This window comes from Symsagittifera roscoffensis, chromosome 4 (genome assembly GCF_963678635.1).
Source record: "Symsagittifera roscoffensis chromosome 4, txSymRosc1.1, whole genome shotgun sequence".
Classification (NCBI taxonomy): Eukaryota; Metazoa; Xenacoelomorpha; order Acoela; family Convolutidae; genus Symsagittifera; species Symsagittifera roscoffensis.
The window spans coordinates 75,902,411-75,929,115 of record NC_087065.1 but is presented as its reverse complement, the minus strand read 5'-3'; the positions used below and the strand labels follow the sequence as shown (position 1 = coordinate 75,929,115).

The following is a 26,705-nucleotide window of genomic DNA, read 5'->3' as shown; positions in this document are numbered from 1 at the left end:
TAGGGGCATCAAACCAGTTTGCGGATATCACATAAAAAGAGTCCCGCCTATATTTAAAGTAAGAAAAGCCCACATCATAATAGATCAAAGGAAAAAAGGCTCTGTTCTGCAATCAGCAAACCAACCTTCCGTTCCCTGTTTTAGATTGCTGTCGCAAAACCACCCCCACATTCCTCGCATTCTTGTCTCTTGGTGGCCAAAAATGTGGCGACTTCAGTGTTAGTTATTTTAGTCTCATTATCTTTCTGGGTATACTTAATTACGAAGATACCTTCAAGTCATTCAGGTTAAAAATGTAATCACGTAGATGCTCAAGGTCATTTTTTGGCTCATGTGAACAACCTCCCCCCCCTTAAAAGACCAAGTGAGCAATCTCCTCCCTAAAATTAAATGGCAAATTTAGGACGTAAGGTCTGTATGTATTATGCTCAAATAAGATTGTCTGAAAAATATAACTTTAAACCAAGTGAATTTTTCCCCCCTAAATTGATTTAGGGGGGAGATTGTTCACTTGGTCCCATTTTTAGTTACCAATGAACCCAACATTCTCATTTTAAAAATAGTTGATCTGTCGTCTGATTCCAAATTATATCATGTTACTCAGTCATCAGATATCAGGGCAACTATTGAACCTTATTTTAGTCAATGAAATCAAATACTCGAATATCGAGCGACACGATGTTACTCGACATTCGAGTATTTGGTTTCACTGACTAAAATGAAGTTCAACCACTAATCAATTAGCCTGAAAGAATGTTGGTAAAATCAAAATCCGGAATCTTTTTGAAGCTTATTTTTCCGGAGTAGGACAAGGTCGAAAAAACTAGTGGATCATTTGACACGAACTTAAACAAGTATTTGGTTTCAGTGTCTAAAATGAAGTTCAACCTCTACCAAATTAGCTTGAAAGAATGTTGGTAAAATCAAAAAAGTCCGGAATCTCTTTTTCAGGCTAATTTTCCCGGAGTAGTACAAAAAAACGAGTGGATCATTTGCCGCAAACTTAAACGAAACTGAGACCCTTGCATATCAAAAACTCAAAAGCGTCAAAAACTCGAAAAATTTAAATAAAATCCAAAATAAATGCTTAAGTCCGGAATTGATTGTTTGTTTTCTTCGTTCGGGTAATCGGTCTGAGATAATTTTTCATGGACATTCAATAGCGTCAATTTAAAACATGGAAACTTAGAGCCATGAAAAAATCCAACCATTATTCTTTAAAAAAATAGTTCATATTTTTTGGTATGAAACTTCAATTTTTTCGTTACTCTAATCAATTATTTGAAGCACAATGAAAGCAGTTTTAAAACACTTTACTTTGGCAAAAAATTTTGAATTGGTTGGTTCCAGTGAAAGTTGAAGAAAATGACGCATTAACCTCTTAAAATAAGACAAACAACTATTAGAAAAAATTACACATTTATTTCTGTGATAATCATTTTTTTTTCAGTTTCAAAAATGCTTTGAAAAAAAAACAATAGAGTAAAAAAAAACAAATTTGAAAAACAAAATTGCCAAAAATGAGAAATTGTTTTCAACATTTGAGTTCCGAGCGAAATTTTCTTTAAATTTTTTTTCGCTATGAGTTTAAGTTCATATTTCAATTTCATACTGAAAAAGATTGACCTAGAAAAATTTTATAGACCTCATGTACTTGTGGAAAACAAGAAGCTATTTTGCAGCTTCTTAAAAATCGGAATATCATGTTTTGAGCATTGGATGCTACTGTTTTGGATAAATAGCTAGTCAAAAGTCTCATTTTGTGTGGTTTTTTGAATGTGGTCCAGTTTTGACAAGAAATCGATTGAAATCACGGATAGTGTAGCAAAGACCTTTGAAAAATCGACTTCGTGTAGTACAAAAATTTTTGAGTCCAAATCGATTCAAATCCATTTTTGTCAACCACTTATCGGTCGTTTTCATCCAATTTTTAGTAACAAGAAAACCGATTTTTTCTGTCTTCTTTTTGGATACTCATTTTAAACAAATAAAACTAAAAAATCCTAAATACCGGCTAAAAAATATAAATTTTTGTTACTTGTCGTTACAGTAAACAATTTTAACCAAATATCGAAAACAAAAAAAGTGTAAATCAATTTCTGAATGTAAATGGGCTGTCGGAAATAGATTTTGTTACTGTATTTTAATAATTAAAATCGATTTAAATCGATTTCAATCTGAAGTTTGCCTGTGCGTGGTATGCCTGTGCCCGATTTAGAGTTTCGTACCAAGGTTTTGGAATTTCGTGCTCCCTAAGGATTTTTGATGAGCTTTAGAATGGATGCGTGATTTTTCAAATAACGTTTCTCAGCAATTGCAGTAGAAATTTGTGCGCTAAGGAAATTTCCCACAGAGTTATTGTATAAACAAAAAATCAAAACACCACGAATTTCAAGTGAAATTTGAGGAGCGCTTCCGGAAGTAAGCTTTTGCATCAAAAATTAAAATTTCATGTTTTTTTTTCAAATAACTTTACATGGTTATTTCAAATCAAAAGCAAATCAGCAGATGTTATGTTTTGTCAATTCAACGCTTAGCATAGGCATTAATCAAGCAATAACTTCTCAGGTATAAGAAAATTATTTGAGTTCTGTTTTATGTTTGTCTCTACTAATCAAAAAAATTGTATCAAATCAAAAATTGCATAGCTGCGTAGCATTATTGCATGAATCCATGGCAGCCATGGTAGCAAGAGATTTTTGTTTACAAAAATGATTGGAATGTTATCTAGTGTGTACGTTATTTGGACATTTTTGGGATACTGTTTGGAGAATTTTGTCCAGGAATCATTGTTCTTGATAATTTTTGCGATTCGGGCTGTTTGTAAGGGCATAAATATAAGTGGAGATATGTTCACTAAATTACTCTAGCGTAGATGAGCTAACAGAAAACAATACATAGACTTGCCGGAAACATCTATTGTCAACTCCTTTCGCTAGATCTTAAGAAAAACTGACTTTAAAATAATATGTGACCCCTTAGTAGGCAAAAAACCGAATTAAGACATGGTCAAAAAAAAACCGCGAAAAAAAAAGCTGACAGGCAAATATAATACTACAAAATAAAGAAAATAAAGAAAATCCATTAAGAGGCACTAAACATAGTGGTAAGGCATTCACTTTGAGATCGTCAGATCGTGTAATCGACTCCCTGCCATGGCAATGATAGAGTGTGATGACGAGCTCTCACTTGACCTCTAGCTTCAGTTCTACCACAGCCTCAGCGATTACGACTGCAATATTGGTACCACGTAAAAGTTCTAGATGCAAAAAATCTCCTTGAGTCGCAAAAAAAGAGCTTCGCTCAGCAAAATTACTCAGTCTGGAGTGTGGGGAAATAAGATAAACAGACTATGCTTAGACAGGCTAGATAGCCTTTCATAGATCCTCTGCGAATTGCAGAAACCACAATCCACAGCTCAAATGTTTTGTGTGCTTTTCGAATAACCGAATGATGTTTTACAGCTCACAGAAGCCAAGATTTATTTTTATGCTAAATGCAAGCTGTCCATTATGAAATATCAAACTTTTAATCACCTTGAAAATTTTTAAAAATTAAAAACTATTATTTCAGAAATTTGTATTTTGAGAACAGAGCTGATTTATACACTTAAAAAAAAGAAGAAAATATGACAATTGAAACATTGGTGGTTTTTTTGCTTGTGTTTGAGAATTGTTTGATTAAAAAAGGTAGGGCTAAACCGGGTCATGTTGACATTGCTTCAACGATGGAATCAGTTAAGTTACTTATATATTTATCTTATATGGTGGTCGTTTCCTTTTTGTGAAGACGGAAAAGCCTGAAGATAAGCTGGGCAAATATGCTTATCAGCTATTGAATTCTCAGAAATGAGGCTATTTTTTAGGCCAAAAATTGATAAAGGTGCGGAATAGAATTAAGTGAAGGATGTCTGCCAGCCTAATTATAAAAGTCTTTTTTGTTTCTACCTCTGAAAGCGTAGAGGAACTTTACCTTCGGGTGAGATTTAGTTTTGAACGTTTTTTTCCAGGCAAAGTCAGGTACATTTTTTGGAATGGGTCAACCGATATATCATACTAAAGTTTTTTCAGTCGCGAATTGAACGACATCAAAAATTTTTTAAAATCGTTCTCTTTTAGAAAGTGTCGAAAAAAGTCGATTTGAAGTTTTTGATTTCCAGTCCAAGTTGGAGCGAATAAAAGGAGCGAACGGGCTTATACAGGAGGATAAGATTTATTCAAGCCGAGATAACTTAGCTGTCTAGCACTTTCTGAAGAAAAATGTTTAATAGAAAAGTTTAAAAAAACTTGGAAAAAAATGTTTTTATAGGTTTTTTTAAAATTATTTTGGTCGGAATTTTCCGCGATAGTTGCGCAGCAGCCGACTATCCTTGTTAAATTAGCAACTTAAACAACATGTCAGTTTTTGCTTTTTTTTTGGTTTTCCTTAATTTTTTTTTGCTGTGAACTAAAGTTAGTTCATCAAGTTTCCTTGAAAACTTGAGCAATTTACTTTACTTTACTGTGTTTTTTAGGCAAAATTATTCCAAATTTAGTAATTGAGCGATCAGTTTTTTGGCTGATTAATGCTAATGATTTCTTTAATTGGATTTTTTTTCATTCCAAGGAGGTTCAGTCATTTAGTCTCTTTAAAAAGATTTAAACAAACAAAACTGATTTGAAAATGAATCAAATCTTTTGGGAAAAAAGCCCAAAATGAAATCCATTATCAATTTTTATTTTTCAACGGAAGCCTTGAGAACAAAAGCCCACAAATAAGCTAATTGTATTTTTTAAGTTGCCTCTCTCTTAACATTAAAGGCTTAGTTGAGAATGAATAAGTGTTTTCGAATCCATGCTCTTCATTGGAACCAATTGCTATCAAGGATTACGGGAACAAATTAGGATAAAAAATGGGTCTAGTTTAACAATTTGTCTCCTCTTATGCCCTCTAGTCTCAATTCGTCAATTTGTCTCCTCATATGTTAACTAGTTGAAAATAGCATGCTAATTTGCTTCTAAATGGTTTCAACACCTCGACTTTAGTTAAGCTTAAGGCCTGTTTAATGCGAACTTATAAATGATAAACCTAGCTTTTTTTTTCGAAATTACTCATGAAAAGGAGTGGTTTGACTCACAGAGAGCCCTATATTCAAATCATATTTTTTTCGACAAGAATTCTGAAATAAAGTCAATTTTTTGTAGGCTACCAAAGCTTCAAGCAAAAATGGATTTCTTAAGCAAAGAAAAATTATGATAAAAAGTTAATGATTCACAGCAAAAAAAAAAACTAAATAACTAATGAAATCTTCTACAGTCTAAACGCTTCATAAGTCCAAAACAAAACAAAACTGATCGTATCAAGACGAAGCCCTAAGTGTTCCGACTGTAATTTAAAGTCTATGGAGGAGTAATAAAACAAAAAATATATTAGAAAATAAAAGAGAATTTATTTTTTAATTCGAGATTTTTTGTAAAAATCATCCCCCAACACGCCATATAAAGTACAATGTGATAAATTTCGCTCGTAGTAACAAATCAATTATGGCGAAAAAGCTTCTTTCAACCAATTTGGAACGATTACTAAAAGGGATTATTTCTCCGCTTACGCGTTAATATATCGAAATATATCGCGCGTTAATCGTCCAAATTGGCCAAAACTGCAATCTTTAAACACCATAACTCTACGAAAAATGCTCGCATGTATAAAAAATCTTTCCAAATTCAAGCCTATGACAACTATACCTTTCAAAGATTGTTGAAAAATTCCGTCAAAAATGGCTTTGTAAAAAGTCGAAATTTATCTGAAGAAAAAAAACCCACCCCGAGCACAAATATTCCGTTACTTTCGTTGCGAAAGTTGGAACAACAATTATGACTACTGCAATCAGTTTTTAACTATGGCTAAAAAAATGCCATTTTATCTTGCAACAAAACCTTCGAATTGAAATGAGTTTCATTCCCCAGACGAATTATGAGGAATATTTTTATAGTGTATTAAAGTTATAAGATGAATAGTTTTACTTCGACAAAATAAATTTTAAATATTTTAACAAGACTGCTCGTATCAGGGTGAAGCCCTGAATGTTCCGACTGCCTTTTAAGGTTTATGGAGCAGTAATAACATTAAAAAATTAAATGTAATAAAAACAAAATGAAAATATTTTTTCTAAAAATTGAAATTTTTTATGAAAATCATCCCCCACACGCCATATAAAGTAGAAAAAAATAGATTTCGCTCCTTGTAACAAATCAATTATGGCAAAAAAAGCTTCTTTCAACCAATTTGGAACGATTTCTAAGACGGATTAACTCTCTGCTTACGCGTTAATAGCGCAAAATATATCGCAGTTAATTGTCCCAAATTGGCCAAAATGGCAATCTGTAAACCCTCATAACTTTACAAAAAATGATCACAGGTGAAATATCTTTTCAAATTTGAGCTCATGACAACAATACTTTTCGAATGATTTTTAAAAAAGTCCGTCAAAAATGGCTAGTTAAAAAGTCGAAATTTGTCTGAAGAAAAAAAACCCACCCGAGCACAAATATTCCGTTACTTTCGTATCGAAATTCGGAACAAAAAAAATAAAATGAAAAACGTTTTTTCTAAAATTTCAAAATGTTTCTATTAAAATCGTCTCCCACACGCCATATAAAGTACAAAACAATAGATTTCACTCCTTGTATGGCAAATAAGCTTCTTTCAACCAATTTGGAACGATTTCTAAGACGGATTAAATCTCCGCTTACGCGTTAATAGCCCGAATTATATCGCGCGTTAATTGTCCCAAATTGGCCAAAATGGCAATCTTTAATCCCCATAACTTTACGAAAAATGATCACAAGTGAATTATCTTTTCAAATTTGAGCTCATGACAACAATAGTTTTCGAATGATATAAAAAATTCCGTCAAAAATGGCTAGTTAAAATGTCGAAATTTGTCTGAAGAAAAAAAAACCCACCCCGAGCACAAATATTCCGCTACTTTCACAAAAATTCTTACGACTAAAAATTGAAAAATTATTCACTTGTTCTACGTTAAGGAATAATTTACTCCACTACTTTTAGTTGGTAGTTTTTTGGTGATGCAATTATTTTTATATTCAAGCTAAAGGCCTAATTAATGCTGCGGATTTATAAAAAACAGTTTGCTTTGACGATATTTTTTGAACTCGAACGAACTGATTGATTCTTTATGTCCTTTTTAAACATATAAGAATTAATTTGAACGCAAGTTGGCGGTAATTAGTTGAAAAAGACATTCAAGTCTTGCTTCATAGGGCTTAGGTTAAACTCGAGGCCTTTTTAATGTGCATTAAAATCGACTAGAGTTAGCTTTTTTCAATCCCGACTAATGAAGACTAATGTCAATTTGTCTCGCAGAAAGCATTTACTAAAACTGATTTGAGAAAGCTTAACTAGTTTTGTAGTGTAATGAAATTTTTATGGGCAAATAGTTATGGCAAATAGTTATGGCTTTAAAAAATATATTTCAAACATTGAAACAACATTTTTAGAAAAAATTGTTGCCTTTTGCGGGCGCGGATCTAGGAATTTCTCGAAGGGGGCGGGTTTTAAAAAAATGTTTTGAAAATTTTGTCCACTTTTTTGTGAGCTCTCCGAAACCACTATAAAGACCCAAATTTGAAAAGTTTTCTGCGCCGGAAGCAAATTTTAGAAAAAAGGCCAAAAAAGGCGTTTTAAAAAAGGCACGTTTTGAAAAATTTTGACCAAAAAATCGCGTTTTTTCGGCGCGCGCTCCCCCTCAAAAATAGTATAGATTGACGCCGAAGGCGCCTTTAAAAATTTTTAAGGTCAGTCAGCCAAAAATGGATATCTAGTGGGGGCCTTTGGGGCGGCCGGGGGCCGAATTCATGAAGAAAAGAGCGTCTGCCCCCACCGCCCCCCCCCCATAAATCAGCTACTGGCCTTGGGTAAGAATCTCATTAAATGTACCCAAAAGTTCAATTTTGAGGCGTTTTCGGAGACTTTTTGACCAAAAAAAACATTTTCTGCCGCAATTTTTTTCATCAAAAACTGCAATTCATTTGCACGAAAAACCCTTTAGATTTTTTAATGGTCGGTAAGCCACTCAAAAGTTGTGCAAAACAGTACCAAAGGTAATAATTTTGAGTAGCAGTGACACTGAAAAGTTGAAGGGATAGAGCGGCCGCTAAATCACAAAAACTGCCAATAAATTAACAATCATTTTTCGTAAATCCATGGAGATTTGAAAAAAAAATAACATATCTGACGCTTTGCTGCAATAATCGTGACTAGTAGTCACAATTATTGGAGCAAAGAGTCAGATTTGTTTTTTTTTCAAATTCCCATAGATTTACGAAAAATTATCGTTTAGTTTTGAGGTCAGGTCATGGGTTCCGTCAAAAACCGTTAGTTAAGAAGCTGCAATTTTTGTTTGCAATTTTCTTTCCACTAAAGTGGGAACTGAAATTATTCACGGCGGTAATAAAATCCTTTCGTTGTTGATGTGGGACTATGGCGCTTTTGCAGTTTCTCATCCCGTTTTGTGATGCATTGTGTCGCCGAGAGTTACGGCGAAGTAGCGTAAGTCTCCGCCTCTCATTCGAAAGGTCAATGTTTGATCTCCAAGTGATTCATCTGCCTTGTTTGAGGGTAACCCAACTTTACCCAGAGCAAAAAAATGCCAGTCAGTCTTTTTTAAAAGCACATGAACAGTTTCCCGTAAAGGTTGAACCTATTGTATATCGGTCTTTTCCCACATAAATAATTAGTCCTAAATTTTGAAATTACAAAGTGGGATGTCTAAAAACTTAATAAAACCACTTGATGATGAAAAATTCTTGCAATTGTTCGTTGAAAAACTTCAAAATGGTTCATAACAGCAGAATATATTTGTCTCAAATATATATATGTAACTCTGATAAAATTATTTCAACAAAAAACAAAGAGGATAACTGGAATCATCTCAAGGAACCAGCAACAATTTAATCAACAGCTTCTGCGACTATTTTGATCTCCCCTACCAAAAAAAATCATTTCGATTATTTAGAAACTTTAGCGTCGTTCAGTGAAAATGAATGCTAAAATTAGAACCTTTGCAAAAGATTTTGCAGCGAGCAACTATCCTTCAAAATCTTTTGAAATTTTGTCAATATTTGTCCATCTTTTCCAGGTGTTTGGAAAGAGGAAGTGGTTAGGAAGAAAATACATGTGAGCGAGGTCTCCAAAATCCAAGCAGCCGAATTGAGTAATTGAATTAAATCGTCTGCAGGGAAAGTATGGGCCAAATCAATCATATTTATTGATTTTATCTCGACTGTTGTTAAGTGGCCTGGCTTTTCTACTACTCAAGGTCCATTTGCAAAGCAAAAAGAAATGCTTCTACCTGATTAGGTGTAGATTGAACAAAATAAAAATAGAACGAAAAAAAATGGAACAGACAGTCATTAGGCAGTAAAAAAAAAGGTGGTATCACGGGCATAATCATTTTATTTTTGAAAACAAAATTCAGTTAGGTTTTGAGAGAAGTTTGTTTTTCACATTTGAACAAAGAATGACTGGCGAATAATCCAAATCGCATTATTAGTTTTTAACTTATTGGTTATCTTTCAGAAAAAGGTTAGAAGAATTGATCTTCGAACGAATTCTATAATTGCATTATTAGTTAATTTTCAGACAAATTTTTGAAAAAATGATTTTTGAACGAATGCTAATATTTGAATAAAGGTGTGAAAACTGGTCTTTCAAATAATTTTGGTTTCAGGCGATCAATTTTAGTAATCACTCAATTATTAAAGCAAAAAGAATGAATTAGAAATCAACCAACAAAACTTTAACGACTTACTCTCTGAAAAAATAAACTTTTGTTTCAAAAACAGACAGAGCTGCTCGTATCAGGGTACACTGCTAAACTGTCCTTTGTGTACTATGGAATAGTTTTTAATAAAAATTTCACAAACATTTTCCAATTGAATCAAATTCAGAAAATGAAACAAAGTTGTTTTTTTCATGGTTTGAAGTTTTGCTACAAACGTTATGTTATGTACGAAGTAATGCAAATAGCGTCTAGCAACAATGCAAAAAACTCAAATAGCTGGTCTGAAACCAACTTAAAACTATTAGTGAGCAGAGTAGACCTCAGCTCACGCGTTGATAGCACGAAACTTATCGCGCATTAGCTGTCCCAGAATGGCCAAACTAGCCAACTTCAAAAACTTTTTTTTTTACAAAACCTTCACAGGTAAAATGTATTTAGTCTGGAAAAGTGAGCTCAGAACGTCAATAACTTTAGATAGTATATATAAAACCTTGTTCAGAAATCCAGTCAAAAGTCGAAACATGCCTGCAGAAAAAATCACACCAAGCAAAAATATTTCATCTTTTCTTCAAAAATCGGAAAAATATGTCATCAAACTGCCATATTTATTGCATCAATTCGAAAATAAGTTTTTTGTACTTCTTGTCTCAGCGCTACGACAGAAAAGTGATGTGCATCAGAGGAAATTCTCATTAAGTATATATGGACTTAAGAACGACTATGAACTATTTCAATTTTAAAAAAAGTCAAATCCTACTTAACTATTTTGCGGGTCCCCGATATATCAAATGACGAATTTCAAGCCGAATTGATAATTAAGGGACTTCAAGCCAAAAAATTTGACAAAGAATCAAAATTTGGGTGGTTTAAAATTCTTCGGCCTATTTACCAGTTTCCTTTGACTTTCTAAACCCCTTGCCGCCTTTTTCCATACAATTTTTGACGTCAAAAATTGATAACACTCAAAATTAAAATGAAACGTTGTTGAAAGCATTTCTAGGGATATGATTCAAGCATTTCAAAAACCGGTTGATGCAACATGCGGATAAAAATCTTGAGTAATCGTGATCTATTTTGACAAACAACTTTTTTATGGGCCTATTGTTTACTTGGTATTTTTAATGCCCTAATTTTTTTGAATGATTCAGACAAATTTTGGGTTCTCACCAATATTGATGAGAACAAATTTTAATATAATTTTGAAATGTTTTGAATAGACTGCAAATATGATTTGTCTTGAAATCTTTAATGCTTCAAGAAATATTTTGCAGATGCGTGCTAAATTCAATTGCATAAAAAATGAAAATGAAGAATTTTTCACAAAATTATCAAGGAAGCGTTTTTTTCACTCCCTCTATTAATAACCTGAATTGATGTATCATTAAAAACATCAGTTTTAGTGGATTAAACCGGAAAAAATTTTATCTGTGTAATCATTTTTCAAATCCGCTACAATCATGCGAATTTTTAGGGGATTTAAAACGTTTTTTTTTTCAAAACTAAAAAATTGGAACAAACTCAAAACAAGTATTTTATTTTTCCTATTATATTCTTGATAAATATCACTGCATAATACTTAGAACTAACCAATCATGATCCATGACTAAAACTTACTATAATTTGTGAGGCTGAAGCTGTTTATAGTTTCAGCCAGAGAAGAATAAATTTAACTTAGACAGCAGTTGCTCTTCCCCTCCTCTAACCTCGCAAAAATACCAGTATATAATAGAACTATTGAGACAAAGAAATGTAAGAGTAAGATTAGGATCGGTCTAAGAGTAAGAAGCTGCACGAATCTATCCGGCCGAAAAAAAAGATAGCGTGACGAACAGACGGTGTACCCTATCCGAAGTTACTCAAAGAGAAAGCCACCCCGGACTTAAACTCAATAAACTCAAAACCCATTAAAATCAACTTTTTTGTCAATTCAATCGATTTTGTTACGTAACAAAAATCCTGGAGAAGTCTGTTTATCAAAAATCCAAAAAAACATGATCGCTAGTCAATTTCTTGAAAACAATCGGCTGCAAGAATTTTGCATTAAAAATGTTCATAACTAATTCGCGGACACCATTATGCTGAGCAATCCCTAAAACCGTAAGCTATGCATAGAAAACGTATTTAACTCATATTTATTCATTCAATTTTATGCCTTAATCACGCTCCGCGTTTATTGCCCATCCCCACATTTTTAAATGGATCATGATTAATTCGTTTTGTATGTAGAAAAAGATGAAATGATTGTAGGCCATTGTATAACAGACTATAATCCATACAACTTTAGTGCAGGAATACAATCACAGAAAACAAACTATTCATTTTTCTTCAGATAAATTGTATCTGAGCCGGCCAACTATCCGTCCTTATAGTAGAAAAGCTTGGCACCCTTTTAAGGAATTTATTCAAATGGTTAACCAAATGAGCATTGTGTGAATTATGAACCCTGTAACGAATCCATAGGGGTGGGGTGTAGCTAACTTAGTTAACAAAATCCATAAAATTCACCGCTTGGCTTAAAATCTTGTTATAAGAATCTGTTTTTCAAAATTTGAAAAAAGACATCCAAATTCACCGTGTTGCGCTTTATGAAGATAAGTGTTTACTTTTAAGAAGATAAGTTTTTACCCATAAAGCCGTAAAAAACTCTGCTTTGAAAAAATGAGGGCAAGTTTGGCAACTTTTTGCTATCTCAATCTGCGCTCTGTCCTATCAAGTTTCGTCGACCTAACTTATTTTGTCGACCAGCTTTACCTAAAGAAACGGTGTCCTACAATTTATTGACACACAATTTAACACCGTACATTTTAAAACTTAGTCATTTCACTACTAAACAATTTAAATCGACAACAATATAACTCCTATTTTCCAGTTTAACACAGTACATTTTAACACCTAGTCATTTCACTATTAAAATTAATGCTTTATGAATTCCTTATCTTAACTCTTATCACACCAAAGTTAATCCTGCAATTAACACACGCACCATAATGAAAAACTTGGTTTATCTTAGTTATACATGCTAAAAGGAGGCTTCCCAATTTACTTAAGACTCTTATCTACAGGTTTGTAATTTATTTTCAATTAGACTTTTCGCTAAACCTTTATGATTACTAAAAAAAAGCTGCTTGTGCTAATTCAAAACAATATGCCGTACAAATTCTGACAAAAATTAAATTCTGACAGTCACTTTATACTTTACTCAAGTGATAAACAAACGCAATTGTGATAAATAAACACATTATGATTGAGTCTTCTTTCGAGTTCACAGTTTCATCTAAAAACAAGCCAATTCTTATAGCGTCCGGCCATGAATTTTCTTTCAAGCGGAAAAATAAGTTTACAGAAAACTGGATTTGCTCAAAATATCAAACACATAAATGTCGAGCAACTGCCATTACTGAAAATAACGAATTAATCGAGACGCGTGGAGAGCATAACCACAACTTTCAAAATTACTCCAAAAATGTTCTATCAGCTTTATTCAATTCATGTTAGTGTATCTGGCATTGCGCCAGCTTGCATTTACGCCTTCCTCCCTAACAAAACCGAAAAAACCTACAATCGCTTCCTAATAAACGTTCCTTTTGAAATTAAGTTTTTGGCTGTTACTCGTTGGTTATATTTTGTCCTATCTGCGGGTATAGGATCTAATTGAAGTAATTACGTAATAGCTGGCTGAAAATGAACTTCCTGCTACGAATTATTAATAATTCCAGAAGAACTGCCCTCTAGCATACCGGCTGTTGTGTATGTAATTTGAGGAAAACCCTAAAAATTTTACCATAATTTTCAGATTAAGTTAACATCTTTCTACACTAAATAGTCCAAGTTAAGATTATACGCCCAAAGTTGTTTGGATTGCGGACAATGCATCTAAAATACGCGATACTGATTGGCTGAAATTTTCAACTTAGAAAAAAGTAAATAAAACTCCCCCTTCAAGCGCTTTAGGGGGAAAGATTTTAAGTTGGTCGATTTTCTGTTTGAGCTTTGTATTGTCCATTTCCATAGCATTGTATTGTCTGAAATTTTAATCCGTTTTTTTTCACCATCAAAAATTAGACTTTGGTGCAATCTTTCCTTAATTCTGTTGCAGATTGCAATTTGATAATAATTTAAAGATCGGTTATTCAGTAATTCAGTAAATTTACTTTCTTCAGAATCCTTGATTTCTAGGTTTCTTATCATTGTTGTTAGGGGCAGATATAGGGGGGGGGGGGGGGCGGACGCCTCTTGCTCAGGGATTCGAACCCTAAACAACCAAAGGCCCCCCTTGGTATTAGTTTTGACGTCTATTTTAGGCTGGTCAACCCTAAATTTTTTCTAAGGGCGCCTTAGGCGCCAATTTTTACTAACTTTGAAGGGAAGCGCTCGCAGAAAAAACTCAAGCTTTTGATCAAAATTTTCCAAAAAGTGCTCAAAAACTGCATTTTGGCCTGCTTTTTCAAAAAAAAGGCCAGTGGCGCAAATGTTTGGTCAAAAATGGGTCTTTATAGGTGTTCGGAAAATCAATTTGGTCAACCTAAAAAAATTCGACAAAATCATCGAAAAGTTTTTAAAAATCAGTCTCTTTCGAAAAAATCATCCGCCCCTGATTGTTGGTATTAATTGAGCCCTAAAACACTTAATTGAACCATCCAATTTTATCTTGAAATTTTGATGTTTTTGGCTGATAGAAACACTGATGAAAATATAAAAAAGTAGAAGCATGAACTTTTTGCAGGTTTCAACCGTAATTCAAACAAGCTGTGAACAGTTGAAAGGAAACTGATTGTTTTTCACAATTTTGAAGGCTGACTGAAAATTCCACTCTACTCAGAACAAAATCAAAGCATTGTTTGTCTTCGACTTTTTTTAACAAAAGAGAAGAGAACGCCAATTGTAGCTGGTTTGCAAAGTTTTGGCAAAAATTCGCGGTTTATTTAATAAGTTCTCCACTCATTGTTTCATAGTTTTTCCAGGATAGCTCCATTTGAAGAGCTCTCAGGGTCTTTTGGCCAAAAAGGGAAGTCTTTAGTTTCTATTACGTAATAGTAACACCAATTTTTGTCTTAATCCAAACTGAAGCCTTTTCTGAGACGGATTAAATGTCTAAGCCTAACAAGACTGCTCGTATCAGGGCAAAACAAAGCCCTGAATATTCCGATTGCCTCTTAAGATCTAGGGATCAGTGTTTGCAAAAGGAAAAAAAGAAAGTTTTCAAAAAAAAAAATTTTTCTCTGAGATTGATTTTAAAAAAGGTTGGTTTTGTCAGATTGATCCTCCACACGCTACACGAAATACAAGAAATATTTATCATATAGCAAAGTTTTAAACAGTTAAATTCGCTCGCTTGAGTTCAGTTTGGAATAATTCATAGAACGATATAAACGTCCGGTTACGCAGCAATAGCACGGAATGTATCGCCCGTTAGTTATTCTAAATTACCCAAAATGACAATTTTCAAACGCCCTTAGCTTCACATAAAAATCACTATTTAAAAATTTTTAAATGTTTGAGTTCAAAACTATAATAATTTTTTGAAAATTGAAAAACTTTTGCGTCAAAACTTGCTAGTCAAAAATTCAAAATTTGTCTGGAGAAAAATGCACCCCGAACACAAATATTCCGCCACTTTTTTCAAAAACCCAAACAATAAAATGCAAAAATAATTGCAGATTAAAAATTATTTCAATTTTGAGCTCAGATTTTTATGGGTATCATTTCGGATGATACCAAAAAGGTCCCGTCAAAACGGTTAGCTAAAAATCTGGAAGCTGTCAGAAGAAAATATCACACTGATCTTTTCCATTTTTTTAAAAATCGTCTCCACAGACGTTATGTCGAGTACAAATCAATAATTTTTTCATCTAATAAAAAATACACAGAACAATCTAGTTGCATCTATTTTAGAAAAAATCTCACAGCCAAATTTTATTGAACGATGGTAAATAGCGCGCAAAAATAATTCCAAACCATAAAAACAGGCAATTAACGAACCTGTCTATTTTAAGCAGTTAGAAAATTTTTTGATGTTGATTTAATGGTGTCAGTTTCCTTCAGAAAATATAAAGCTTTCCATCAAAAACTACAAGAGGAAAAACTGTAAACTGTCGGGGAAAAAATATCAGCCAAGTAAGAGTATTCCATTATTTTGTTCGAAAGTTGGAACAGTAATGGCGAAACCTTGTTAAAACTGGTTTGGCACACTGCGTTCGCGTTATGCTTAAAAGACTAAGAAAAAAACGCATGAAATTTTAAGTTAATTAATGCGTATCAAAAGTAGTTTCATGTACGACTGTTGAAGTTGAAAAAAATCATAATTATGGAATTAGAAAAAAGGAACCTTAAACATGGAACAAAAGGTTTTTCCTTTCACTAAAGTTTTGACATCATTATTTTTTTTTTCTGTCGAAAAAAGACTTTGATGGTGTTTCCTGAGTTCTGATTCGAGCTTGCCAATTTTTTTAAAATCAATTTTTTAGTAATTCACTTGCATTGGACGTCGGTATAGCTTGGAAAAAACGCGATAAAAACATGCTTTGAACAAATTATGTTCCCATGTTTTCAAGCCTTTTATGAACTTTTATGAAAAAGAAAACAAATACCAGTCACAAAAATATTTTGTAGTTAAAGTAGCTTAAATTAATCAAGTAACAACTTCAAACCAGTTAATAGTTGTCAACGCAATTCAGTGGCTTGATAAGGAAGCCGCAAAGGTTTTCAGGGGGCGTTTAAACAAAGTGAGTCAGTCAAATTGAGTAACAAGGAATAAAATGTCATGGTTAGTGAATCAGAAAGCAGAGATGGAGTGTAGGTTAATCTGACATTTAAGAACACGGAAACGCGTTCTTACATTACATTATTATAAAAACCCTCAAAAAATATCTTGCAAAAATGCAGGTTAATAATACACAATTAATGAAAAGACGGTGACTTTTTGTTCCTTCAGCCTCAACTATATTGGCTGTTTATTAAAAACTTTCTGAAAAAGTTGACGAGATTTAAAAAAAAAAATTCACGTAATTAAAGATGTTATTCGAAGCTTAAAACGCCTAGTTTCATTAAATAGTCTGTCTCATACCAAAGTGGGATCTAGAATTTTCTCGATAGAAGCAATTTAAAACTTTTATGTCAATCAAGTTGATTTTACAAGACTTCTCGAAAATTTATAAAGACTTCATGGTTTCAAAATTATCGTCACCGCACTTTTCGGCGCGCGCTTCCCCCTTAATTTTAAAGTCTTGGCCGCGATGACATGTCGAGGAAACTGAAGCGTTCGTCGATCAAAAAGGGATGTCGCGAAAGAGTATAGCATAGCAAATGAACCGCATTTTGTGAGCAGAGGTTCAAATAACTGAAGAAGGGTTGCTCACCGTAAATACGTAGACGCCCTAGAAACATAGACAGCTTGGGTCGAGTCGGTCGAAACGTAAATCGCAAACTTCGATCCGGGAAGTCGCAACATATCTGTTTTGGGTCGCGCAAAGTCGCACAAATGTTTCGGTCGCACAAAGTCGCAACAAACCCATTTTAAATCGCAATGGTCGCTACATACCTTATTTGGGTCGCGCAAAGTCGCATCATACCCAATTTTGGTCGCAATGGTCGCAACATAGCTTTTTTGGATCGCGCAAAGTCGCATAAGATTTCTTCGGTCGCGCAAAGTCGAAGCATACCCGATTTTGGTCTCAATGGTCGCAGCGTACCAATTTTGAGTCGCAATAGTCGCAACATAAGTCCCTGACCTCGACCCGGGACGCTCCTGACTAAGTTCAATTTCAAAATTTTTTTTGAAGGCCGAACTTTCTTACTGCTGAAGCTTGTGATTTGTGAGAAGAGACCGTGAATATAATAACTGAGAAAAAAGTTTATTTATAAGGTTGATAAAGTTTGACCATATCGGTATTTTAATCATCAACATTTGCCTTAACTATATAATTGACGAGTTTCTTGCTAGTTTTTGCTCCATTACGAGCCCAAACTATGCACTGGATAGGCGCGCAATTTTGTGTCTGTATGTTCCTGGATTCCAGAGACAAGTCTTTAATTATGTTAAAATTTTGTCGGAACTATTAAAGAAAACGAAAGAACAAAAGAAGACCAAAAGGAGCGTCCTTTGCTGCGGAATCCGCTTAAAATTTATAAATTTGACCTCGTAATGTCGGAAAATCAAAAAAATGGATGTCGCAAAATTTTGGAAAGTTTTTGCTTAAGAATTTATTTATTGAAATCTCTGGAAGGTGGTTTGAAAGCAAAGTCAACATATATATATTTGAAGGTATCAATATGTAGTTTTAATTTGTTCTACAGCTTTTTTTGGGCATCCAAGCTTGATGTCTGTACTTCGATTGCAATACTATATTACTTGATTGTAGTTAGTTGACACTTATGAAAACTGAAAGTAAAGTGTCTGTAAGCTCTGATTTTTTTTGTTTTTGACTATACAGAGCTATTTTGAATTGTTAGGACAAAATGCGCGTAAATTGAAATTAGGCAAAAAGTGAAGAAAACTGAAATTGCTTAAAAGTTTACCCGAATTTATATGGTGCAACTTTTCTGAAATTCACAAATAAAATTTATCTAAATTTTTTTTTTATTTTGGACTTTTTGGGTAATAAAGGTTTTCGCCGAAGCTATTTGCGCACAAAGTTTGAAACTTGTTTAAAAGCGAAGTGTTTGATTCTCAGTTTTTGAAAATAACCGTTTCAACCAAAACTATATATTCTCTTATACAGAATTTTAGAAAGTGTATTCTTCTAGAAGTTTGTTGAGCTGTGTACGAGGCTTATTTAAAAAAAAAAAGTTTTGACCTTCTAACTGGGTAGTTTCAGCGTAATTCTTGATTACCTTTAAAAAGCCAAAATGATTTATTTTTGAAATAAAGTTTTGGTTGCAAATTCCGAAAAAAATTGCGCCATATTCGGTCTGGCGAATATCTAAGCAACTTTTGTTTGGTTCATTTTTTGTCTTATATTAATTCAAAATTTGAGCGTTCGAAATTTCCTATGTTCGCCAAAAAAAGAGCCAAAAATTTTTTAAGACGAAGTGCCCACATTAAACAAAAAGGAAAAACTTACTGGCTAATTTTGTTCAATATCGGTATAAATAGTTTTCAGCATATTGCAGGTGATTGAAATACAGTGTAAACTTTTGCACCATGTGAACAAATTTTCCCCTAAACTGATTAAGGGGCAGAGTACTTTTCGACAAAAGAATTACTTTCCAGCCAATCACATATGAGAAAAATACATGCATACGGTACGGCTTATGAACTTGTCATTTAATTTCATGGGAGAGCTTGTTTTTGTCCCTTAAGGAGGGGGGGGGGGGGGTTGTCCACATGGGCCAAAGTTATAGTTCTTTTGCTTTTAATTCTTCTAAGAGGGCAACATATTAACTTCTTGCAGCTCGGGGGTTAGTTTGCCATATCTTGATTAATTTTGCCAGATTTTTTTATCTCTTGCAAACTTGTCCGCAAAACAGTACCTGAGCCGTCAGGCTATGAGGTTAGTTAAAGGCTGAAGAGAAACAGGAAAAGCCATATTCAGTTGGATAATATCAGATGAAACCGAAACCGTAAATCGGGCAAAGTTTTCGGCCATATCGTTGTCAAATTATCTGCTTAATTACAATCTATACTGCAATTCAGTGATATTTAAAAACGGATTTTTAGCTCAGTTTCGAAAATTATCGTATATCAGGACAAAGCATCGAATGTTCCGATTACCTCTTAGGTTTCAAAATTTTTTTTTGCTAAAAAAATTTGATATAATAAAAATTATGGAATGCAAATAACAAATATAAATTGGTTATTATTTGGGTCATCTCAAGTCATTTGACCCAGGGGCGGATCTAGGATTTTCTCGAGGGGGGGGCGGATTTTCAAAAAATTTTCGAAAATTTTGACGACCTTTTTTTTTTTTTTTAGGTCGATCAGATTGATTTTCCGAGCTCTGCCAAAGCACTTTTTTGCCCCCATTTTAGCTAAATTTTCTGCGCCGCAGGCAAATTTCTGAAAAAACAGTCAAAAAAGCCGTTTTTGGGCACTTTTTGAAAAATTTTGACAAAAAAATCGCGTTTTTTGGCGCGCGCTCCCCCTCAAAGTTAGTATATATTGGCGCCGAAGGCGCCTTTAGAAAAATTTTAGGGTCGGTCGGCCAAAAATGGATTTCTGAAAAAGTATCAAAGGGGGACCCTTTGGGTCGGCAGGGGGTCGAATCCCTGAGAGGGGGGGGGGGGCGTCCGCCCCCCCCCCCCCCCCCTAAATCCGCCCCTGATTTGACCAATTAGCTTGCATGATCGAAAAAACACTTTATATAAAATTAAAGGGCCATATGATGTGTAGTGGGAGATGTTCATGGGTCGCCGTGCATATTAAAAAATTAAGAAGTAAGTATTGTATTAGAAAGCAATTGCTGAAAAAGGAAGTGTAATTTATGGCTACTCAAATTACACTCATCAGCAAAAAAGTATATTACGATCTATTACTTTTATATGAAAACCGATATGAAACTACAAATTAGTTTTCTCTACATGATAATTAGAAGTTTAGCTTAAATTGCTTCAATAATTAAACCATTGCCTTCAAACCAATTTACTTAATCAGAATTCCCTACTTTATGGTTATTTTTGGGTGCATTTATAGGTTTTCAGGACGCTTTCAGGGCTACTTCTAATTGAATAGGAAAAAATAGGAAAAAATAGGGTATCAACTATTCTTCTGAAACTGCAATTAACGATCTATGGACTAATTTTCAGTAATAATGGACTAATTTTCAGTGGACTAATGGACTAATTTGGACTAATTTTCAGTCATGGGACAATATTTTGCTGGTATTCTAATCAGGGAGGATCAATTGAGAACAAAAAAAAAAGATTTTATTTTTGCTTTTTCTTCTGATTATTTTCTATTGTAATTTTATTCAAATCATTTTAGAGCAACTGGCAATTCTTGTTTCATTTAAGATTTAAATTAAAATGGTGTATGAAAAAAAATCAAAAAACGATAAAAGAAATTTTTTGAAAAAGTCACGGTAGCTCATCTTGAAAATAACCTCAATCATTCAAAAATAATTTGAAACAGTTCTAAATGCCTGAAAAATATAAAAACTTATAAAACAAAAAACTGTTTGCTCTAAAAAATGTTTTTAAGCTGTCTCAAGTTATTTTTTTTTTGAACAAAATGGTGATACTGACTTTGTAGGGCGCGGAAGAATTTGCATGCGAAGTTAGTGGAATGCATGAACTGTGGCTGGAGAATGTGCACAGGGACGACAACGAGAGAGAAGAGGAGATTGGCCGACGAGAGACTAAGCAGAAGGAGACTAGCCACTGTGCGCCTCAGTCGCATGTTGAAGCATATGGTCACTATGACCAGCACATTGCCCACTATGGACACGACGTCTGCACACCCAATCAGTCCTTTCTCCAGATACCTACACACACAACAAACATCTCTTTATATGGGCTAGTCTTATGACCGAAAGTCCAAATAGCAGACAATTTTAGTAAATCCAAGTTATCCAAATTTATGGCTAAATTGACTCGCTTTCTTTCAGATGTTTGAATATTTATTTTTGATATTATAGCAATTAAAATATTTTGTTATTTGGTTTTTCTACCACAAAGTATTCATTACTAAATTGTTTTTAACACCATAATATTTATACCATCAAGTATTTATATTGTGCAACACCAATTTGTTTGAGGCAAATTATCTCAAAAAGTCTTTATGAAAAGTTATGCAGAAAAAAGAGTGCTCAGCTGGTACTCATGATAGATCACACAGCTTGATTAAATTTTATTCGTAATTATTGTTCCGTCTTCCGGGATCATGGCCATCGCGGGCTGATTTATCGTCCAAAGGATTTGGATACAAAGGATTTAAAAAAAAAACTCATATGCGAAAAATTTGGTAAAGTTAAGAAGGTTTGAAAATTGACACTTTGATTAAGTTAGGTTTATTAATTTGGCTTATTAGTTTCTTTTAACGCGCAGCATCGGCTGCGTATTAATCTGGCTCAGAACCCCAACCAGTTGAAGTTGAGGCTCTTAATGATCGAAGTTTGCGTTATTGACGCCAAATTTATGAATGTTTTGATTTTTCACGCGGGATTGGATGAATCTAATCAAAAATTTCATTTTTATTTTGCCAAGAAACTACTCTATATGTGAGACGGCAGTCAGAACATGTCAGAATTCGCCCTGATACCAGCAGTCTTGTATTTATATTAGAGACAAATCCAGAGTACAAAACTGCTCGAATGAATGCGCGGCACTGAATATTTCATTCAATTGCTTCAAACCCGTCATGCTCCTTAAACAAGGCCGCCCCTGGCCTCAGACTTCTTAAGCCCCTGCAACAAAATCAGAACTTTTCATTTTGTTATGGAGACCCAAATATGACAAAAAACTGAATTTGTTATCGCTTCCAACAAGCAAGAACGAGCATCATTAGTGCAATATTGTTCCGACCATTGTTTCATTTTTTCCACACAAAATCAGGAACCACAATTAGTAATCGGAATTGGTTGAATGATATATCATATTAAAGCCTTTGTAATTGTGATACTACTTATAACTTTTCAATATGATGTTCCAATGAAGAAAAAAACTGATTTGAAATGTTTGAATTATTTTAAACATATATCGAGTGAGTAATATTCGTTATCTAGGCAAAAAAATGACTTTACTAAAAATAAAACTGGCGTTGGAAGCTTCATTTAGCGATAAAAATTTTTAAAATTTGTTATACAAAAAGTCAAAAAAAGTTTGTTTTTTAAAGTTTCTTTTTTGTTTTTTGTTTGTTTAAACCTAAGTCCTGCCTAAGCATCTTAAAACAAGGATTGCTAGAATATCGTTTCTATCGATAGCAACAGCGTTGAATTTCAACATCGTTTTCTATCAAGTTTTTACTTTTTCACTTACAAAAGCATCAAAACAAAAATGCAGTTTTGCAGCGACAAAATTCCCTCAAAAATTTTAAAATGGTTTTTAAGAATTAGTCAAACAAGTCCTGGATACAAAAACCATTCGCTCGTTACGCATTCTTAAAATGCGATTTTTTTGGAAGACTTAAAATGAAGTTTATGTTTTTTGTGTTGTTAACCTTCAGGTGTTAGTAAACAAAAAACTAACATAAAGCCAGAACAAGACTGCTCGTATCAGGGCGAAGCCCTGAATGTTCCGATTGCCTTTTAAGGTTTATGGAGCAGTAATAACATGAAAAAAATAAAATGAAATAAAATAAAATGAATTTTTTTTTCTAAAATTTGAAGATTTTTTATGAAAATCATCCCCCATCCCACACGCCATTTAAGTACAAAAGGATAGTTTTAGTTCCTTGTAACAAATCAATTATGGCAAATAAGCTTCGTTCAACCTATTTGGAACGATTTCTAAGACGGATTAAATCTCCGCTTACGCGTTAATATCGCGAATTATATCGCCCGTTAATTATCCCAAATTGGCCAAAATGGCAACCTTTAAACCCTCATAACTTTACGAAAAATGATCACAGGTGAAATATCTTTTCAAATTCAAGCTCAGGATAACAATACCTTTTGAATGATAAAAAAAATTCTGTCAAAAATGGCAAGTTAAAAAGTCGAAATTTGTCTGAAGAAAAAAAAACCCACCCCGAGCACAAATATTCCGTTACTTTCGTATCGAAAGTCGAAACAAAAATAAAACAAAAAAGCAGAAACTTAGGATCAAGTTAACATCACCCCCAAATAGACCAAGTTAAAATCCTCCACCCCAGCGCTCAGTTTAAATTAAATTTGCTTAGTGCTGCATGTAACATGCAATGCTCGATTTTGATTCTGATTGGCTGAAAAATCCCAACTTAGAACCAAGTTAACATACTCCCTCCCCCGTCATTCAGCGGCTTTTTTTGGGGGGGGGGGGGGGGGAGGATGTTAACTTGGTCCGAAGCTCAAAAAATATGTACGTTTTTAGAAGTTACAGAAAACTAGCCATACATGCGTTTTATGGCATGCGTTTTTGTCAATGCGGGAATCTAGAAGTTGTTCATATTCATCAAAATCGACTACAGAAACAAATTCCCCCGATTTGCAGTAAGAAGAGGGGGAATGTTTAAAAGCTTTTTTGTGTTGGTTGTTTAGTCTAACCTTCCGACTAAGAGTGGAGATGTGATGGTGTTGTTTTGGGCAGCATCTGAAAACTGGGCAAATATGTATTCGCACGCTGGGTGACTCCAAGTAGCATTGTCACTCCTTCCCCCTTCTTCCCCGCCTCCATCTGCGCCCACTTCCAAAAAGACCCCCCCGCTGTCAGTTCTGTTGTTTCCAAGAAACATTTCAGTCGCAACAAGAAACAATCAATTGAAAACGTAACGGATGATTTCTGAAAAGCGGCGGAAACAAAATACTGAAATAGTAAACCCAGGAGCAGCAAACAAAGCTCTAGACAGCAATTGTTGAAAATAATAGAGAAAATATAAGCAACGAAGATGTAATCAAGGAATAAGATGTAATCAATCAATTAATTCTTCCAGGAGAAAAAAATGTTCCGAAAACTGAAAATGATACAAAGTTTCAAAGAAAAATAGAAGAACATTTTTTCAGCTATGCAGAAGTGTGACTTTGTAAATTATGAAAGAAGGATTAATATCACTGAAATGTTAATTTATTTAATTTCCAAATTTCAAAGGCTAAATTAATCAAACTGCTGTTGACGCCACAAGTAAAAAAAATTAAAGGATAAATTTTTTCAAAAACAAAATTGAACTTATAATTTTCTCGCAGCTCAATTCTCAGTTAAATTGCGCTATAAATCAAAGAGGTAAAAAAGACGCCATTGCCATCTTGATCTGATCAAAAGTTAGCAAAATATCAGTTCAAAACAAGGTGGCGTCATTCAGTCAAATCGAAAGTTAGACAATAATTAGCATAATTAATAAATTCAGCTTGGTGTGTCAAATTAGAAATGCAAATTGAATACAAATGCTGAAAAATAATTTAATTATTCTTTTTCTGAAGAAGCAAAAAGAGAACAGGTCGGCTTGATTGGATCCGAAATGACCAAAATTAAGACGCACCTCTCCCTGTAATAATGGAAATGCACACGGTTGGCTGAATTACCATTATTTTCATTATTATTTACGTCTGTTTCTCCCATTGGTAGAAACTAACTGAAGACAGTTCAGCCCCAACAACTGTTTGCTCTTCAAATTTATGCAAGAGCCAAGGGGTCGATCGTGTTCCAATTTGCTAAGTGTTTTCTCCTCGCGGGTATTTCCATCTAAAGTGTTGCTGCAAAGATTATTTTCAAAGTTCGATTACTGATAGGCAAACCATATTCAATTTATTCAAAACAACAACCTTCTCCAGAGAAAAAAAAACAAAAAATACCTGCTAAATTAATTAATTTACCATTTGAAATTGATGCAGAATAATATCACATGGTTTATAATTAATACTCTAATTGAAAATAATAGACAATAAGGGAAGAAAAACTAGACAGTTTTTTTGTTTGTCAAATTATTTGGCTAAAAAAATTTTGTGCCTAAAAGATACAATCGTAAAAGATACAATCTTCTGAAACCCATTCTAATTGATTTGTGTTCCGACCCCTTTACTAAGTGGGAAAAAACTATTGCATAGGGTGTATTTTTTCAATGCATTTAAAATACCTTGAAAACGGTATCATATTAAAGCCTTCTTTTTATTTTGAGACCATTTTGATGATACTGAATTTGATATCAATCTAATTCTTATCCAAATTTTGACACCACCACTCTTGGTATAATGACATCTCATTCTTGCAGTTTTTGCCAAAATCAATTACAAAAAAAATCAGCAGCGAGCTGAAAATAAATAGAGGAAAATTTGATCCTAACTCAACTGCCTTTGCCATACTAGCAGGGGCGGATCTAAAATTTTCTGGATTGGAAAAGAGGATCTTTAGATACTTTTTTAATATGTTGCCGAACTTTTTTTTATGTCGACCAAATTGATTTTTCGAGCACTCACAGAACGCCATAAAGACCCCAAATTACAGGCGAAATTTATAAAAAAACTAGGTAAAATTTGTCGTTTTTCGGCCATCTTCTTTTTGGAAAAGTAGGGGCAAAAATTGCGTTTTTTGGCGCGCGCTCCCTCCAAAATTGGTATATATTAGCGCCTCTAGAAACTTTTTAAGGTTGGTCGGCCTAAAATTGATTTCAAAAAATTTTATCAAAGCGGAACCTTTAGTTAGTGTGTCGAATCCCTGAGGAGGAGATGGGTTCCCCCATCCCCTTAAATCCGCCCCTGCCTACTACGAAAAAATCATCCAAAAACAAAAAATTTTTAAAAAATTGTCTTCAATGTTTGAAAACTTTTGTCTAGTTCATAGAATTGAGAATATTTTTTACAAATTACACTGTGGCATACATATTCTTGCTTTACTATACTTTATTTCATTTTGGTGCCCAAGTTTTTTTGTTTCTTGTAATTACCTTTAGTTATAACTGTGCAGTAAAGTTCAGCCACCTATTTTGCTATCTAATATATTGTTTGGTTGTTTGGTTTGATTAAACAGATCCAAGACTTAAAAATAACGCTCTTAGAAAAGAGCCATATCCTAATTTTTACCACGACCGCCTTGTAAAAGCAAAGAAAACTTTTTCAGTTCAAAACAATCGATTAAATAGTTTTGGGAAAAAAAAATGTTTTTTTTTTTTCATTTGATTTTTGGCTTCCTTCCGTCTACCACCCACACAAAATTTTAAATACAAAGGGAGGTATATACCGTCTCAAATTGTTCCACTCACAACTGAGTCAATACACATATAAATTTCTATATCGAGTCTGAAAAATGAAACAAGACTGCTCGTATCAGGGCGAAGCCCTGAATGTTCCAACTACCTATTAAGGTTTATGGAGCAGTAATTACATTAAAAAATTAAAAGAAATAAAACAAAATGAAATTTTGC

At 33.7% G+C, this 26,705-nt stretch overlaps 1 protein-coding gene across 1 annotated transcript in view; it reads right to left on the bottom strand.

The window, feature by feature from the left end:
• The window catches only part of LOC134843755 (cholecystokinin receptor type A-like), a 74,456-nt gene extending 49,374 nt beyond the window's left edge, over positions 1–25,082 (bottom strand). The window contains exons 1-2 of the mRNA XM_063860017.1: positions 23,899–25,082; positions 20,963–21,201 (exon numbers count right to left, since the gene is read on the bottom strand). Of these exons, the coding sequence (XP_063716087.1) occupies positions 20,963–21,201; positions 23,899–24,086 (427 nt within the window). The 5' untranslated portion in view covers positions 24,087–25,082. The remainder of the gene's footprint in view (positions 1–20,962; positions 21,202–23,898) is intronic.
• Positions 25,083–26,705: the final 1,623 nt, after the last annotated feature.